At 44.7% G+C, this 18,752-nt stretch overlaps 2 protein-coding genes and 1 pseudogene across 2 annotated transcripts; all 3 read left to right on the top strand.

The window, feature by feature from the left end:
- Window positions 1-1,239: 1,239 nt before the first annotated feature.
- On the top strand, window positions 1,240-2,127 carry ORNANAV1R3236 (vomeronasal 1 receptor ornAnaV1R3236). Its single transcript, NM_001253628.1, has one exon. The coding sequence runs from the start codon at window positions 1,240-1,242 to the stop codon at window positions 2,125-2,127; it is 888 nt and encodes a 295-aa protein (NP_001240557.1).
- Window positions 9,239-9,590, top strand: ORNANAV1R-PS4022 (vomeronasal 1 receptor ornAnaV1R-ps4022 pseudogene; annotated as a pseudogene).
- On the top strand, window positions 9,239-10,168 carry ORNANAV1R3237 (vomeronasal 1 receptor ornAnaV1R3237). The gene has a single exon (NM_001253629.2). The coding sequence runs from the start codon at window positions 9,239-9,241 to the stop codon at window positions 10,166-10,168; it is 930 nt and encodes a 309-aa protein (NP_001240558.1).
- Window positions 10,169-18,752: the final 8,584 nt, after the last annotated feature.

Below are 18,752 nucleotides of genomic sequence, written 5' to 3'. Positions count from 1 at the left end.
GGGTTGAAGATGATGGAGTGTTTTAAAGCCAAGGGTGAGGAGTTTTTGATATGGAGATGGATGGGCAACCACTGGTGATTTTTGAGAAGGGAGGAGGGGGGTGAAATGTCCTGAACGTTTTTGTAGAAAGATGATTGGGGAGTGTAGCGAAGTGTGAACTGGAGGGGCGAGAGACAAGAGTTAGGGAGGTCAGCAAGGAAGCTGATACAGTAATCTAGGTGGGATAGGATGAGTGATTGTATTAACGTGGTAACAGTTTGGATGGAGAGGAAAGGGCAGATTTGAGCTATGTTGCGAAGGTGTGACTGACAGGATCTGATGAAGGATTGTATATGTGTGTTGAAAGAAAGAGAAAGGAGTCAAGGATAATGCTAAAGTTAGGTGTCTGTGAGATGCAGCGAATTGAGGAGGCTTCTGCACTGATGGGAAAGTCAAGGGGAGGACTGGGCTTTGGGTGGGAAGATAAGGAGCTTTGTCATATATTAAAACCTAAATGTATGTCTTCCCCCTGGACTGTATGCTCATTGTGGACAGGGAATCTATCAACTGTTTCATTTTACCCTCCCAAACACTTATTACAGTGCTCTGAACACAGAACTGCTCATAGAATACCACTGAGGGATTGATTTCTGTGTCTCTCTAACTCTTCATCTCCATCCCTCCCTCCCTCCTTGATTTGTCTCTATCTAGAGGTCTTTCTGTCTCTCTTTGACTCACACTGTCTCTTTCTGACTTGGTTTCACTGCCTTACCATCTCCATCTAATTCACCAATTCCACCTCTCTCTTTCTCCATCTCTCTGTCTGTTGACTCTCTGAGGGGAATTAGCTGAAGTGATAGAGCTCTCACTTCGAATGTGGGAGGTAGCAGGATCACTGCCCACATTGTCTACAAGGATCTGTTTCCTCCCTTCTAGACAGAAAGGTTGTTGATTAGCAGGGAATGTGTCTCCTAATGGTGTTGTTCATTACTCTCCAAAGTGCTTATAACAGTGGTCTACACAGAGGGAGTGCTTAATAAATACCACTGATTGATTGCTTGATTTCTGTCACTCCTTCTGCCACTCTCGCTCCCTCATCTCCTCTCTCTCTCTCTATGACTCTTTGTCTTTCTATTCTTTCCTCTGACTCTTGACTCTCTCTGACTCTGTCTCTCAATGCATGTATTTGTTTCTCTCTAGTTCTCTCATTCCCCAGGTTGAACTACCGGAGATCTCTTCTGATACAGCCGAGTGAAGAGGATGGATGCCAGTGAACTTGTCTTTGGGTATCTCCCTCTGTTACAAATTGTCTTTGGGGTCTCGGGGAATGTGTTCCTCCTCCTGGTTTATGCAAACGTGGTCTCCGCCACCCATCAGCTTAATCCTTGGGACCTGGTCCTAGCCCATCTGGCCCTGGCCAACACCATGGCCCTTCTCAGCCGGGGGCTCCCCGACATTCTGTCTGCTTGGGGGATGAATGATTTCCTGGATGATGTTGGTTGTAAAATTCTTGTATACATTTATCGAGTGGCACGGGGTCTTGTCATCTGCACCACCTGCATCCTGAGCGTCTTCCAGGCTGTCACCATCAGCCCTGGCACCTCCCATTGGGCAGAAGTCAAAACCCAATTCCCCAAGTGCATCCTCCCCTCCTGCCTCTTCTCCTGGGTCCTCAATCTGCTCTTTGACGTGGCTACACCGATGAGTGTCATGGGACCTGGTAACAGCACCAGCCTAAATAGAGTCATCCTGAAATACTGCTCTTCCATCAGAATCAGTGCAGTCTCAGGCCTGGTCTTTGCAGTGATGTTCTCTCTCCGCGATATGTTGTTAGTGGGACTCATGAGAGTGGCCAGCGGCTACATGGTGTTTGTTCTGCACAGACCCCACAGGCAGATCCGACACCTCCACGGGCCCGGATGCTCCCCCAAGGCAATGCCCGAGGTCAGAGCAGCAAAGAGAATCATTGTCCTGGTCACCCTCTACGTGCTCCTCTATGGACAGAACACAATTACCCTGAGTTTTTTATTAAATATGAAGGTAAATTCCCCTCTCATTCTTAATAGCAACAACCTTATCTCTTTTATGTTTTCAGCTGTCAGTCCATTTCTGATGATTCTCAGCGACAGGAGAGTGAAAATGTTCTAGAATCGGGATTCCCATACTCCAAAGTGGGATCTCTCTTAGGTTCTGGGGAAATGGTGCGTGCCTGATGGGGAGCAGGGGGATCCAGGGATCTGGGGAACAGGATAGTGTTTGCGATGGAAGGGTTAGAGACACCCTGTTTTGTAAGTCTCATTCTTCTGCATATCCAGAGACCTGGTACCTCAATGGACTGAGCTGGATTCCATGCCTGTCTGTGTTTGTGATGTGGAAGCAGAACTGCCTGGTGTCCTGCTACTCTGTTTCAAGTTTCCCCATGGCCAGTAGCACCAAACAATGCCTGATAATTCTGAGAGTCATTGGTTTGGGCAAGAGTGATAAGCCAGAACAGGAAAACAGTCAATAAAACTGGGGGTAAATTCAGGTCTGTCATGAACAGCCAGCATTCCCATGATGCATGGCTTTTCTTGCAAGGACCAGATCAGGTAATGTGAATACCTCAGTGCAAACCATCCCCACTACTGCAAATACAAATTCATGCACATGCCTTGCTGGACCCAGGCCATGCCTCCACATGACTGGTGTCTGACTGATGCTCTTCAAAATGGCAAAGAACCAGATAATGTGCATGACTGAGTTTTTATGGGCACAGTGGGAAATTATGGAAGAAATTTCCTCTCAACAACACAATCCTAGATACAATTTCACCACCAGAAGTGGAAAGGAGAAGGAGTACGGTCTAGTGGATAGAGGGCAGTCCTTGGAGTCAGGAGGCCCTATGTTCTAATCCTGGTTCTGCCATTTACACCCATTCATTCAATCATATTTATTGAGTGCTTACTGGGTGCAAGTCACAGTACTAAGCACCTGGGAGAGAACAATGTAACAATAAACAGACACATTCTGGAAAACTGTGGAGTAGTGACTTTACTTCTCTGAGCCTCAGTTACCTCAGCTACAAAATGGGCTTTAAGACTACGAGCTCCACATTTGGCAGAGACTGTGTCCCACAGGATTAACCTGTGTGAACCCTAGTGCTTAATAAAGTGCCCGGTCCATAGTAAGTGCTTAAATAGTACCATAAAAAAGTCTTTGAACCGAAGGACAACTCTACTACCTTTCTGCTTATTATTCTTGTTATTTTTGTCCCCTTCATCTTTATTATTCACTATTATTAGTAGTAGTTGTCGTATTAGTAGTTATAGTAGTGTAGTAGTAATAGTATTGTACATTCCAAGCACTTAGTACAGTGCTCTGCAAATAGTAAGTGCTCAATAAATACTATTGAATGGAATGAATGAATGAATAGAAGTAAGAGTATCATTTATTGAGCATTTCTTGGTGCATTGTCTGTACTAGAAACTTGGAAAGTATAGAAAAGTAAAAAGTTACATACCAGCCCAACGATCTAACAAGAGATAGCAGCATAAAAGTAAAAAGAGCAGATTATAAAGCACCGTGACATCTGGGATCTCCCTTTTAATTCTAGTATGTGTCAGAGTACAGTACAATAGAGTTGGTAGACATGATCCCTAACCAACAAGAACTACAATCTAGAGGGGAGGCAGGCATTAAAAGAAATTACAAATAGGGGAAATGGCAGAGTTTAAGACATGGACATAACACTGTGGGGCTGGGCAAGGGGTATCAAGTTGCTTAAAGGCTGCAGCCTAGATGATGCAAAGCGGGAGGGAGAATAGGGTTGGAAGGACCTCTTGAGGGAGAGATGCTGAAGTAAATAGTGATGTTGACATTGATGATGAGGAGGTGATGAAGACAAAGATTGATGATGAAAACAATTCATACTAGAGATCTTGTACTTGTGTCCTACTAAACATGATCAGAGTTTTCTCAGTAATAGTAGTATTAAACAAATTTATTAATCACCTTCTGAATGTTAAGCACTGTACCATGAGCTTGGAGGACCTCATTTTTGATGTTCACTGGTTGGCGTTCACCTTTTTTAAGTACCTATTGAACTAAGTGCTGGGATAAAAACATACAATTACAGTCTAATTCATCAACAGTATTTTTGAACACTTATTTTGTGCAGAGCACTGAACTAAGAACTCAGGAGAGTTCAGAAGACATGATCAATACCCTTAAATTATTTTAATCCAAGCCGGGTGTTGGGGAGGGCGGGGGGAAGGACGGAGAGTGAAGAGGCAGATAATAAAGTACATCACAGATAGAAATAAGAAAGAATGTTACCATGTACATAGTTAATGCTTGAGAAATAATTATATAAGATAGGTACGAAGGTGTACAGTCTCAGAGGGAGGGATAGCACGTATCACATCTCCATTTTACTGGTTAGGAAACTAAAGTCCAGAGAAGTAAAGTGACCTGCTCAAGGTCACACAATAGGCCAGAGACAGACCTGGGTCTATATCCCAGTTCTCCATTTTTACAAATACTTGCTCATTCCTCTGGGATTCAGGGACAAGGACAGAGGGTAGACAGAGAAAAAGCAGGATAACAGTGTATTAAGAATAATTATAAGTACTGGTGCTAAAAAATCAGTATAATAGGATTAAGATTGGAAAGTTTTCCAAGTATCTGGAATCTTAAGAGACTCAATTTCTCCAAATATTCTATAGGTTCCTGCACTTGGGAAGCTGATCTGTGTAGTGGCAGCTACAGAGAGCCAGTCTTAAGGTGGCTTATTGCTCCAGGGGACAAGGAGCATGGGTCATGGCCAGTTTACCAGGACTCCCTCCTAAATTCTGATGAGGCCCCTTCATTTTGAGAAGACAAAAACTCCTAATGGTTACTCATTCTTCTCTATGTCAAAGAGAGCCTCACCAGTGGCTTTAAGGCAATCTACCAGTTTGTTTGTTTTTGTTTCATCCTACCTGTTATAATCACAGCAGTATTTGTTAGCCACTGGGTCTCAAACATTGTTCTAAGTGCTAAGGTAGATACAAGATAATCAGGTCAGACACAGTACCTGTCCCTCATGGGGTTCACAGTCTTAATTATTATCATTATTATTATTACTTCCTACCCTTCAACTCTCTTCTCCCTTTGCCGCCCCCCAGAGTCTCTGCTCTCTGTTCTCATCACTATGCCCCTCATGTCTCTGTCCCCCTGTTCCTCAGTTCTTTTGCCCCTCAGCTCTCTATTCCCTCCCCCTCAGCTTTCAATTTAGGAGAAGCAGCATGGCTTAGTGGAAAGAGCACAAGCTTGGTAATAATAATAATAATGTTGGTATTTGTTAAGCGCTTACTATGTGCCAAGCACTGTTCTAAGCGCTGGGGTAGATACAGGGTCATCAGGTTGTCCCACGTAAGGCTCACACAGTCTTAACCCCCATTTTACAGACGAGGTAACTGAGGCAAAGTGAAGTGAGGTGACTTGCCCACGGTCACAGAGCTGACGAGTGGCAGAGCCGGGATTGGAACCCATGACCTCCGGGTCCCAAGCCCGGGCTCTTTCCACTGAGCCACGCTGCTTCTCTCCACCATATTTACCCACTAGAGCAAATACAAATTCATATATATGTCTTGCTGGATGTAGGGCATGCCTCTCTATGACTGGTGTCAGGCCAATGCTCATCAAAATAGCAAGGAACCAGAAACTGTCCATGACTGACTTTGTATGGGCACAGTAGGTAAATATGGTAGAAATTCACTATCAACAACACAATCCTTGATACAATTTCACCACCTGAAGCAGAAATGAGGAGAATGGCCTAGTGGACAGAACACAAGCCTTGGGGTTAGAAGGCCCTGCATTCTAATCCTGATTCTGCCATTTTCATCCATTCATTCAATCATATTTTTTGAGTGCTTACTGTGTGCAGATCATAGTACTAAGATGAGTACAATTTAACAATAAACAGATACATGCTGGATGACCATTGGGGAAGTCACTTTACTTCTCTGAGCCTCATTTACCTTAGCTTCATAATGGAGTTTAAGACTACAAGCTCCATATGGGCCAGAGACTGCATCCAACTTGATTAACCTGGGTGTACCCCAGTGCTTAGTACAGTGCCTGGTAAGCTCTTAATAAATACTATAAAAAGGTCTTGGAATCAAAGGGCAACTCTACTACCTTTCTCATTATTCTTATTCTTATCTTCATCATCTTTATTATTTGTTGTTTTTAGTATGAGTTGTCATACTACCCGTTGTAGGAGTGTGGTTGTAATAGAAGTGAATGTAGCATTTCCTGAGCACTTTCTATGTGCACTGTAATTTACTAGAAACTTAGAAAGTATAGAAAAGCAAAAAGATACATATCAGCCCAATGATCTAACCAGAGAGACAAGTACAAAACTAAAAATAGCAGATTATATGCACCAGGAGATCTGGGATATCCCATTTGATATCTATTCTGTGTTAGAGTCCAGTGCAATAGAGTTGGTAGATATGATCCCTAACCAACAAGAACTACCATCTAGAGGGAAGGCAGGCAATAAAAAAATTTCTAAATAGGGGAAACGGCAGAGTTCTAGGACATGTACAAAGCACTGTGAGCCTGGGCATGGGGTATCAAAGTGCTTAAAGGCTGCAGACCTGAGAACCTTGGTGATGCAAAGCAGGAGGGAGAATAGGGTTGGAAGGGGCTCTTGAGGGAGAGATGATTACATAAATAGTGATGTTGACATTGATGATGGTGATGAAGATGAAGACTGATGATTACAAGTATTCATAGTAGAGATCTTGTACTCATGTCTTTCCGCTCATTTTCTCATTCATTCATTCAATTGTATTTGTTGAGCACTGACTTGGTTCAGAGCTCTGCACTAAGCACTTGGAAAGTATAATTTAGCAATAAAGAGAGACAATCCCTGCCCTCATCGGGCTTACAGTCAAGAGAGGGGGAGACTGACATCAACAGAGGAAAGAAAGCATGAATATAAATAGAATTAAAGACGCACTCAAATCAAAACAAGTGAGGCGGCATCAATATGAATAAATAGAATTATAAATATATACATATTTATATATGCAGTGCAGTGGGGTGGGAGAGGTGGGTTGAGCATAGGGAATAAGTCAAGGTGACGTGGAAGGGAAGGGGATCTGAGGAAAATGGGGTCTGAGTCTGGGAAGGCCTCTTAGAGGAGGTGAGCCTTCAGTAGGGCTTTGAACAGAGGAAGAGTGATTGCTTGGTGGATTTGAGGAGGGAAGATGTTCCATGTCAGGGGTAGGACATGGGCCAGAGATTGACAGTGGGACAGGCCAGTTCAAGTCACAATGAGAAGGTTAGCACCAGAAGAGCAGGGTGGCTTCCCAGCTCACCAGTGGCTTAAAGGCAGTCAAACAGTTTAATTTTTCCCCCTACCTCTCATAGTCATCACAGTATTGTTTAAGCACTATTTGCCAAACACTGTCCTAAATGCTAAGGTTGATACAAGGTAATCAGTTCAGACATAGTCCCTGTCCCATGTGGGTTTCACACTCCTAATCCTCATTTTCTAGATGAGGTACTTGAAGCACAGAGGAGTAAAGTCACTTGTCCAAAGTCACACAGCAGGCAAGTTGAAGAGTCTGGATTCGAACACAGGTCCTTCTGACTCCTAGGCTTATGTTCCATCCACTAGGCCACACTGCTTCTCTCTCCACTCCCTTCTCTCACTACACATCAGCTTGCACTTTTCATTCCTTTCAAGCCAACTTAGTCACCGTAATTCATTCTCATCTTTCCTGCTCCTGACCTCTCGCTGGTGCCCTCTCTCCCCCTCAGAACTACCTCCCCATTCACATCCAGATTTCCCTTCCTTTAAAGCCTTACTGAAATGTTGGAATGAGTATCACAATGCCCTGTAGTGCACTTAAAATGACAGATTCAAAAAAAATCAAAAACAGCTCACAAGACTATCATAACATAAAATACTTGGTATGTGGTCAAAAGGAAAATCAACCAAATCCTGACACCAAATATCCTCTGTTCTCATTTATCCTAGTTCCTTATCTCAACTGGGATCTCGGTTCTTCGATCTTCTACAAACCACTTAGACGGTACTCGTGTTGTTCAAGTCCCAGTCTCTTTCTCTTCGGGTCCAACAGCTGAGGGCCAAACCTAATTCAGGGAGAGGGTGGGATGGAGAGGAAAGGAAGAAAGAAAGGGTAGGAGAGGGAAAGGGTACATGAAGGGAGAGGGACAGGTAGTGGGGGAAGAAAGGAGTGCAGGTATAGCACTGATGATGCCATGTCCCTCCTTGGGCCCCTCTGATGTGGTAATTGGCATCAGGTAATTGCGGGGAGTGATCTGAGCTCATCTTGTCCCAGGCTAGTAGGCAAGAGGAAGGGGAGTTTGAGACTTTCCTGAGATGTCCCAATCTGAGTGTCAGAGTGGATTAGTGCTCAGCGAGTTACATACTGACACCTTCCCTCCCTGCCTCCTCCATCCACGCACACACTAATCACTCCCTGAGGGAGTGGAGAGATGAGGAAAGCTGCTGATAAATGCTGCCTCAGCCCTATCCTGAAAGCCTCTCACTGTCCACGAGCTGTCCTCCCAAGCTGAATTCACAAGTGGTGTGGGTAAGTAAGACAAAAATGGCAGAATGGCATTTTAGAAAGGTGAGGCAGGCAACAGAGTGATGTCTCTCTCTGTCTCTCTAACTCTCATCTCCATCCGTCCCTCCTTCCTGGACTTGTCTCTATCTATCTAGATCTCTTTCTGTCTCTCTTTGACTCACACTGTCTCTCTCTGACATGGTTTCACTGCCTTACCATCTCCTTTTAATTCACCAATTCTGCGTCTCTCTCCGTCTCTCTGTCGACTCTCTGAGGGCAATTAGCTGAAGTGGTAGAGCTCTCACTTGGCATGTGAGAGGTAGCAGGATCGTTGGCCACTTCTTCTACATGTATCTGTTTCCTCCCCTCTAAACGGTACGGTTGTTATCTGGCAGGGAATGTGTCACCTATTGTGTTGTACTGTACTCTCCAAAGCTCTTAGAACAGTGGTCTAAACAGAGGTGTACTCAATAAATACCACTGATCGATGGTTTGATTTCTGTCACTCCTTCTGCCACTATCTCTCACTTGTCTCGTCTCTCTCTGTGACTCTTTGTCTTTCCATCCTTTCCTCTGACTCTTGACTCTCTCTGACTCTATCAATGTGTGTATTTGTTTCTCTCTAGTTCTCTCATTTCCCAGGTTGTACTACTGGAGATCTTTTCTGATACAGCCGAGTGAAGAGAATGGATGCCAGTGAACTTGCCTTTGGGAATCTCTTTCTGTTACAAATTGTCTTTGGGGTCTCAGGGAATGTGTTCCTCCTCCTAGTTTATGCAAATGTAGTCTCTACCACCCAGCAGCTGAATCCTCGGGACCTGATCCTAGCCCACCTGGCCCTGGCCAACACCATGGCCCTTCTCAGCCGGGGGATCCCCGACATCCTGTCTGCTTGGGGGCTGAATAATTTCCTGGATGACGTTGGTTGTAAAATCCTCTTATACATTTATCGGGTGGCACGGGGTCTTGTCATCTGCACCACCTGCCTCCTGAGTGTCTTCCAGGCTGTCACCATCAGCCCTGGCACCACCCAGTGGGCAGGAGTCAAAATCCAATTCCCCAAGTGCATCCTCCCCTCCTGTCTCTTCTTCTGGGTCCTCAATCTGCTCTTTGACCTGACTACACCGATGGGCATCATGGGACCTAGTAACAGCACCAGTATAAATAGGGTCATCTTCCTGAAATACTGCTCCTCCTTCAAGACCAGTGCAGTCTCAACCCTGGTCTTTGCAGTGGTGCTCTCCCTACGCGATGTATTCTTCGTGGGACTCATGAGCACGGCCAGTGGCTACATGATATTTGTCCTGCACAGACACCACCGGCAGGTCCGACAACTCCACCGGGCCGGATGCTCCCGCAAGGCAATGCCCGAGGTCAGAGCAGCAAAGAGAATCATTACCCTGGTCACCCTCTACGTGCTCTTCTATGGACAGAACACAATCACCCTGAGTTTTTTATTAAATATGAAGATAAATTCCTTTCTAATTATTAATAGCAACAACATTATGTCTTTAATGTTTTCAGCTGTCAGTCCATTTCTGATGATTCTCAGCGATAAGAGAGTGAGAATGTTCTGGAAAAGAGATTCTCATATTCCCAACTGGGATCCCTCTTAGCTTCTTGGGAAATGATGCGTTCCTGATGGGGAATGGGGGATCCAGGGATGTGGTGAACAGGATAGTAATGGAACTGGGATGGAGGGGTTAGAGACACCCTGTCCTGCAAGTCTCATTCTCCTGTGTACTTGGAGGCCTGATACCACCATCTCTACTGAGCTGGCTTCCATGAATATATGTGTGTGTGACATGGAAGCAGAACTGCTTGGTGTCCTGCTACCCTGTTGCAAGTTTCCCCATGGACAGTAACACCAAACAATGCCTCATAATTCTGAGAGTCATTGGTTTGAGGAAGAGGGATAACCCAGAACAGGAAAACAGTCAGTAACACTAGGGGTAAATTCAGGTCTGTCATGGACTTCCAGCATTCCCATGATTTTCATACAAGGCTTTTCATACTAGGACCAGACCAGGGAGGGTGAATACCTCGGTACAAACCATCCCTACTACCGCAAATACAAATTCATGAACCTGCCTTGTTGGATGCAGGGCATGCCTCCCCATGACTGGTGTCTGACCAATCTCATTAAAATGTCACAGAACCACATAATGTGAATGTTATTATTCTTATTTTTATCACTATCATCTTTATTATTGGCTATTTTTAGTATTAGTTGTCACAATAGCAGTTGTAGCAGTGTAGTTGTAATACAGGTGATGGTAGCATTTCTTAATAATAATAATAATAATGTTGGTATTTGTTAATCGCTTACTATGTGCAGGGCACTGTTCTAATCGCTGAGGTAGACATAGGGGAATCAGGTTGTCCCACTTGGGGCTCACAGTCTGAATCCCCATTTTACAGATGAGGTAACTGAAGTTAAGTGACTTGCCCACAGTCACACAGCTGACAAGTGGCAGAGCCGGGATTTGAACCCATGACCTCTCACTCCAAAGCCCGTGCTCTTTCCACTGAGCCACACTTCTTCTCTGCGTGCTTTCTTAAGTGCTTTCTTAAGCACTTTCTATGTGCACTGTACTAGAAACTTGGAAAGAATAGAAAAGCAAAGGAATACATACCAGCTCAACGATCTAACCAGAGAGACAAGTACAAAACTAAAAATAGCAGATTATAAGTACCAGGAGATCTGGGATCTCCCATTTAAAATCTATTCCATGTTAAGAGTCCAGTGCAATAGAGTTGGTAGACATGATACCTAACCAACAAAATCAGGGGTCTAGAGGGGAGGCAGGCAATAAAAATACCTTCCAAATAGGGGAAATGGCAGAGTTCTAGGACATGTATGTACCACTGAGGGGCTGGGCATGGAGTATCAAAATGCATAAAAGCTACAGACCTGAGATCCTTGGTGATGCAAAGTGGGAGGAAGAATAGGGTTGGAAGGAGCTCTTGAAGGGGCAGATGATTATGTAAATAGTGATGTTGACATTGATGATGATGATGATGATGAGGATTGATGATTAAAAGTATTCATAATAGAGATCTTGTACTCGTGTCTCTCTGGTCATTTTCTCATTCATTCATTCAATTATATTTGTTGAGCACTCACTTTGTTCAGAGCTCTGCACTAAGAGTTTGGAAAGAATAAATTAGCTAAAAAGAGAAACAATCCCTGTCCACACTGGGTTTACAGTCCGGGGGAGGCGGGGGAAACTGACATCAAAAGAAGAAAACTAGCATCAATATAAATAAAAAGAATTATAGATACACTCACATCAAAAGAAGTGACTAGGCATCAATATGAATAAATAGAATCATAGATATATACATATATACATTAGTGCTGTGGGATGGGAGAGGTGGGTTGAGCAAAGGGAATGAGTCAAGGTGATGCAGTGGGGGGGGGCTGAGGAAAATGGGGGTTGAGTCTGGGAAGGCCTCTTGGAGGAGGTGAGGGCTTTGAACGGAGGAATAGTGATTGCTTGATGGATTTGAAGGTGTTCCATTCCAGGACTAGGACATGGGCCAGAGATTGACTGTTGGACAGGCGAGATCAAGGCACAAGGAGAAGGTTAGCACTAGAAGAGCAGAGTGTGTGGGCTGGAATGTAGAAGGAGGGAAGGGAGGTGAGGTAAGAGGGGGCAAGGTGATCGAGAGTTTTGAAGGCAATACTAAGGAGTTTTTTTTTGATATGGAGGTTGATGGGCAATCACTGGAGGTTTTTGAGGAGGGGAGTGACCTGTCCTGAACTTTCTATAGAAAGATAATCCAGACAACAGAGTAAAGTACGGACTGAAGTGGGGAGAGGTAGGAAGTTGGGAGGTCAGAAAAGTTGCTGATGCAGTAATCCAGTTGGAATAGGATGAGTGATTGTACCTATGTGGGAGCAGTTTGGATGGACAGAAAAGGGCAGATCTTCGCATGATGTTGTAAAGGTGAGATTGGCAGGATTTGTTGATGGATTGGATGTAATAATAATAATAATAACAATAATAATAATAATGATGGCATTTGTTAATCTCTTACTATGTGCCGAGCACTGTTCTAGGTGCTGGGGTGGTGTACAAAGAATTCAGGTTGTCCCAAATGAAGCTTACAGTCTTAATCCCCATTTTACAGATGAGGCAACTGAGGCACAGAGAAGCTAAGTGACTTGCCCGAAGTCACATAGTTGTCAAGTGGAAGAGATGGGATTAGAACCCATGAACTCTGGCTCCCAAACCCATCCTCTTTACACTGAGCCACACTGCTTCTAAATATGTGGATATGTGGGGTGAATGAGAGAGAGGAGTCAAGGGTGACACCGAGATTGCAGGATTATGAGACTGAAAAGATGGTTGTACCACCCCTAGGGACGGGAAAGTCAGGGAGAGGACAGGGTTTGGGAGGGAAGATAAGGAGCTCAGTCTTGGACATGTTGAGTTTTAGGTAGCAGGAGGACATCCAGGTGGAGATGTCCTGAAGGCAGAAGGAGATGTGAGCCTGAAGGGAAAGAGAGAGAACAGGGCAGGAGATAGAGATATTTGTGTGATCCGCATAGAGATGGTAGTTGAAGCCGTGGGAGCCAATGGGTTCTCCAAGGGAGTGAATGTAGATGGAGAATAGGAGACCCAGAACTGAAGCTAGAGGGAACCCTGCAGTTAGGACACGAGAGGGGGAGGAACAGCCCACAAAAGAGACTGAGATTGACCGGTCAGCGAGATGAGGAGAAAGAGGATAGGACAAAATCAATGAAGCTAAGGTTGGATAACATGTTGAGGAGAAGGAGATGCTCCACATTGTCAAAGGCACTGTGACTGTGAGAGGTCGATGAGGATTAGGATGGAGTAGGAGCTGTTGGATTTGACAAGAAGGTGGTCACTGGTAACCTTTGAGAGAGCGGTTCCAGTGGAGTGATGGGGGAGGAAGCCAGATTGGAGGGGGCCCAGGAGAGAGTTGGAGGAGAGGAATTTGAGGTGGGGAGGGTAGATGACTTGCTCCAGGAGTCTGGAAAGGAAGGGAAGGAGGGATATGAAGGGGCCAGTGGGGTCAAGGGAGGAGATGTTTTTTTTAGGATGGAGGAGATGTGGGCTGATTTGAAGGCAGTGGGAAAGAAGCCATTGGAGAGTGAGCAGTTGAAGATGGTAATTAAGGAGGGGAGGAGGGAAGGCATGAGAGGTTTTAATAAGGTGCAGAGGAATGGGGTCTAACGTGCATTGCGGGGGGGGGGGGGGAACACTAGAGAGAGGGCAGGAGATCTCCTCTGAAGATATTGCTGGAAAGGATGGGAAGCAGAGAAGCAGCGTGGCGCAGTGGAAAGAGCATGGGCTTTGGAGTCAGGGCTCATGAGTTCGAATCCCAGCTCTGCCACTTGTCAGTTGTGTGACTGTGGGCAAGTCACTTCACTTCTCTGTGCCTCAGTTCCCTCATCTGTAAAATGAGGATGAAGCCTGTGAGCCCCACGTGGGACAACCTGATTCCCCTGTGTCTACCCCAGCGCTTAGAACAGTGCTCGGCACATAGTAAGCGCTTAACAAATACCAACATTATTATTAAAATTGAGAAGGGGGCGAAGAGGAGGCCAATTGGAGGATGGGGAGGGGTAATTTGGGGGAGCTCAGAGCAGGTGGTGTTAATTTTCTTGATGAAGTAGATGGCCAGATCGTTGGTGGCAAGGGATGGTGGGGAGGGGAGAGAGAGGGGGCCTGAGGAGAACATTATGTGTCCAGAACAACTGATAGGGGTGATGGGCACAGTTGTCAATAAGGGAAGAGAAATAGTCTTGCCGGGCAGAGGAGAAGGCAGAGATAAGACAAGAATGGACAAACTTGAAGTGGACAAAGTCAGCCTGATGTTTAGATTTCCACCAGTACTATTCAGTGGCTCAGTCATAAGAGCGAAGGAGGCAGACAGTGGAGTTGATCCAGGACTGTGGGTTAGTGGTGGGAGAGCAATGAAGGAATGGGGAGCAGGTGAGTTGAGCTGAGAAGAGAGGGTGGTGTTAATGGGATCTATTTGGTCATCAAGAATGAGTTAAAATGGGTATGGAGGCGAGGTAGGGTTTGATATGCAGATAGAGATGGGTGAGATGGATGGAGATAATTATTATTATCACAGTTTTCTATGATATAGTAATAATAATAATGATAATGATGACATTTGTTAACCCCTTACTATGTACCAAGTACAATTCTAAGGACTAGGGGGGATACAAGGTAATCAGATTGTCCCACATGATATCCCACAAGACTGCTTCTGTAGTAGTAGAAAACAAATTTATTAATCACCGTCTGAGTGCTAGACCTCATTTTTGATGATTACTTGTGGGTTTTCTTGTTTATTAAGTACCTATCGTGCTAAGTGCTGGGAGAGATACAAACAATTGGATTAGCCACAGTCCCTGTCCATTAGGGTCCATACAATCTAATCATTCAACAGTATTTTTTGAACACTTATTTGGTGCAGACCACTGTACTATTCACTCAGGAGGGTTCAAAAGACATGACCAATTCCTCAAGCAAATTAAAGCCTAGCTGGGTGTGGGGGGTAGGAAGGGGGCGGTGGGAGCAGACTGGGCCGGGAAAGAGAGGGGACCGATAATAAATTACATTACAGATAGAACTAAGAAGAACGTTGTCATATACATGAGTTAACGCTTGAGAAATACTTCTGTAAGATAGGTACAAATGTGTGCCATCCACGAGGGAGGGATGGCAGGTAACATGTCTCCATTTTACTCGTTAGGAAACCAACGTTCGGAGAAACAGAGTGACCTGCTCAGGGTGACACAACAGGCCAGAGGCAGAACTGGGACTACATCCCGGTTCTCCAGATGTTCAATTCCATTCTCATTCCTCTGGGCTTCAGAGACGAGGACAGAGACTAGACAGAGACAAAGCAGGAGAACAGTGGATTAAGAATAACTATAAGTAACAGTGCCAATGAATTAGTATAACAGGGTTAAGATGGGAAAGTCAGATAAGAATGGATGACAAGCAAGTGCCTGGATTTCTAGGGGACTCACGTTTTCTAAATACTGTAAAGTTTCCTGTGCTCGGGATGCTGATCTGGGCAGTGGCAGCTACAGAGAGCCAGCTTTAAGGTGGTTTATTGCTCCAAGGTACAGGGGCCTTTGGGTGTTGTCCAGTTTACCAGGACTCTCTCCTAAATTCTGATGAGGTCCCTCCTTCTTGAGGAGACAAAAACTCCTACTGGTTACCCATTCCTCTCTACAGCAAACAGAGCCTCACCAGTGGCTTTAAGACAGTCCAGCAGTTTAATTTTTCCCCCTACCTGTCATAATCATCATAGTATTTGTTTAGCACTCTTTGCTAAACACTGTCCTAAATGCTAAGGTTGATGCAGACACATCAAGTCAGACACAGTCCCTGTCCCGCGTGGGTTTCACACTCTTAATCCTCATTTCCTAGATGAGGTAAATGAAGCACAGAGGAGTGAAGTCACTTGTCGAAAGTCACACAGCAGGCAAGTTGAAGAGTCTGGATTTGAACACAGGTCCTTCTGACTCCTAGACCTATGCTCCATCCACTAGGACACACTGCTTCTCTATCCACTCCCTTCTCTCACTACACATCAGCTTGCACTTTTCGTTCCTTTCAAGCCAACTTGGTCACCGTAATTCATTCTCATCTTTCCTGCTCCTGACCTCTTGCTGGTACCCTCTCTCCCCCTTAGAACTACCTCCCCTTTCACATCCAGATCTCTCTTCCTTTAAAGCTTTACTGAAATGTTGGGATGAGTATCAGAGTGCCCTGTATTTATCTTAAAATGACATTAAAAAAACACCAAAACATCTCACAAGACCATCTTAAACATAAAATACTTGGTGTAAGGTTAAAAAGAAAATCAACCAAATCCTGACACCAAATATCCTCTGTTCTCAGTTACCCTAGTTCCTTATCTCAACTGGGATATCATTTCTTCAATCTTCTACAAACCACTTAGTCGGTACTCATGTTGTTCAAGTCCCACAATCTCTTTCTCTTCAGGTCCAAGAACTGAGAGCCAAACCTAATTCAGGGAGAGGATGGGATGGAGAGGAAAGGAAGAAAGAAAGGGTAGGAGAGGGAAAGGGTACATGAAGGGAGAGGGACAGGTAGTGGGGGAAGAAAGGAGTGCAGGAATAGCACTGACGATGCCATGTCCCTCCTTGGGCCCCTCTGATGTGGTAATTGGCGTCAGGTAATTGCGGGAAGTGATCTGGGCTCATCTTGTCCCAGGCTGGTGGGCAAGAGGAAGGGGAGTTTGAGAATTTCCTGAGATGTCCCAATCTGAGTGTCAGAGTGAATTAGAGTTCTGCGAGTTACATGGTGACACCGTTCCTCCCTACCTCTGCCACTCACACACACACTAATCACTCCCTGAGGGTGTGGAGAGATGAGGAAATCTACTGATAAATGCTGCCTCAACCTTATCCTGAAAGCCTCTCACTATCCACAAGCTGTCCTCCCAAGCTGAATTCACAAGTGGTGCGGGTAAGTAAGACAAAAATGGCAGAATGGCATTTTAGAAAGGTGATGCACTGAAAGTCTGGCCTGGAGTGGGAAGAGCATGGAAGAAGCGAGACCAGTGAGGATGGGGATACTGGAACAAACTCCTCACTGGTCTCCCTGCCAGCATATGTAACGTACACACACACAAGCACACACACACACACACACACACACTCACTCACACATATCTTGTCCTTAGTATTCAAAGATGTCACTGATGTTGCTTTTCACCTATTGGCATGTAAGTGAGTATGGAAATTTTAAGGGAACAGCCATGGTCCTGGCTGCATTATCCATGCAATCAGTCCATCAGTGGCATTTCTGAGGGATTACTGTGTGTAAAGGGGAGTACAATACTGTACAATTGAGCAAGTGAGTCGAGATTGACCTAAGTGGTTGGGAGAGCACAACAGAAATGAATGGTCACAAGAGAGTAGTTAGGCAAGACTGCCCCTTGTTGTGCTCTATTGCAGTTTGCAACATCTCAGCTTTTTCTCCTTTACTTCTTACTTTCATGATCAGGGACGAGAGCTACGTCCATTCTGATTAAGTTGCTTCTAACTCATCTCTTAGATCACAGCTTGACTCATATTAAGTGATTTAAAAATATCATTATAAGAATAAAAATAAGAATACAAATAATTTTTAGAAATAAATTAGAATCCCTTACTTGAATGAGAAACTCCCTTCCTCATCGCAGTGCACTATGCTGATCACTCTAGAGCTATTGATTCCCAGCTGGGATTGAGCAAGGTCTGAGGCTTTGTTCTACCATCCACTTAAACAGTTTCCTTTTATTAGTTTATTCCTTCATTAATCGTATTTATTGAGTGCTTACTGTGTGCAGAGCACTGTACTAAGACCTTGCCACTAGATGTATCTCACTCCGTCCTCTATCAGCATCTCTATGTCGTTGTACTTATGACTACCACTTTACAAATGAGGAAATTGAGGTCGAGAGAGGAGGAATGATTTGCCCAAGGTCGCTCAGCAAGCGCGGGACAGAGACGGGACAAGAACCCAGTTAATAAGGATGATATTTATTAAGTGGTTACTAGGCACCAAACTCTGGGATAGAAACAAGGTAACCAGATTGGATGCAGTCCCTGTCCCTTATTGAGGGTCAGAGTCTAAGAGGGAGAGAGATGAGAGATCTTATCCACATTTAACTGGAAAGATAACTGAGACACAGAGAGATTCAGTGACCTGTTTAATGTTACACAGCAGGTCACTAGCAGAACCTGGGTCTTCTGATTCCTGGTCCCTTCAGCTGTCCATTTGGGAAATTTCCATCTACACCCTGGAGGACACAGTCCTGGCTCTGGCTCGGAGTCCACCATTCCCCCAGCAGCTGATGTTCACCCATCAGCACCTGCAGTTTCTCAAAGTCCCCTGATCCGGGGAACAAGCTGGACATGAGGCAGTCTGGCCCCACCCACCAGCTATGATGGTACTGGGGGTCGAAGGTGGTGAAAGATCAGATACCACATTCCTGGCATGATTGAATGAGAAGGTAGTACGAATGTAGTAATAATAATGATAACATTATTAATAATAATTATGATATTCATTGTGGCATTTATTAAGTGCTTACTCTAAGCCAAGCACTGTTATAGTCCCTAGGATAGTTAGAAAATAATCAGGTTGGACACAGTCCAGGCAACACATGCGGGTCACAGCCTAAATAAGA

The sequence above is a fragment of the Ornithorhynchus anatinus genome, chromosome 15 (assembly GCF_004115215.2).
Source record: "Ornithorhynchus anatinus isolate Pmale09 chromosome 15, mOrnAna1.pri.v4, whole genome shotgun sequence".
Lineage (NCBI taxonomy): Eukaryota > Metazoa > Chordata > Mammalia > Monotremata > Ornithorhynchidae > Ornithorhynchus > Ornithorhynchus anatinus.
Note: the sequence above shows the minus strand (reverse complement) of the source record. Positions and strands in the feature narration are given on the sequence as shown.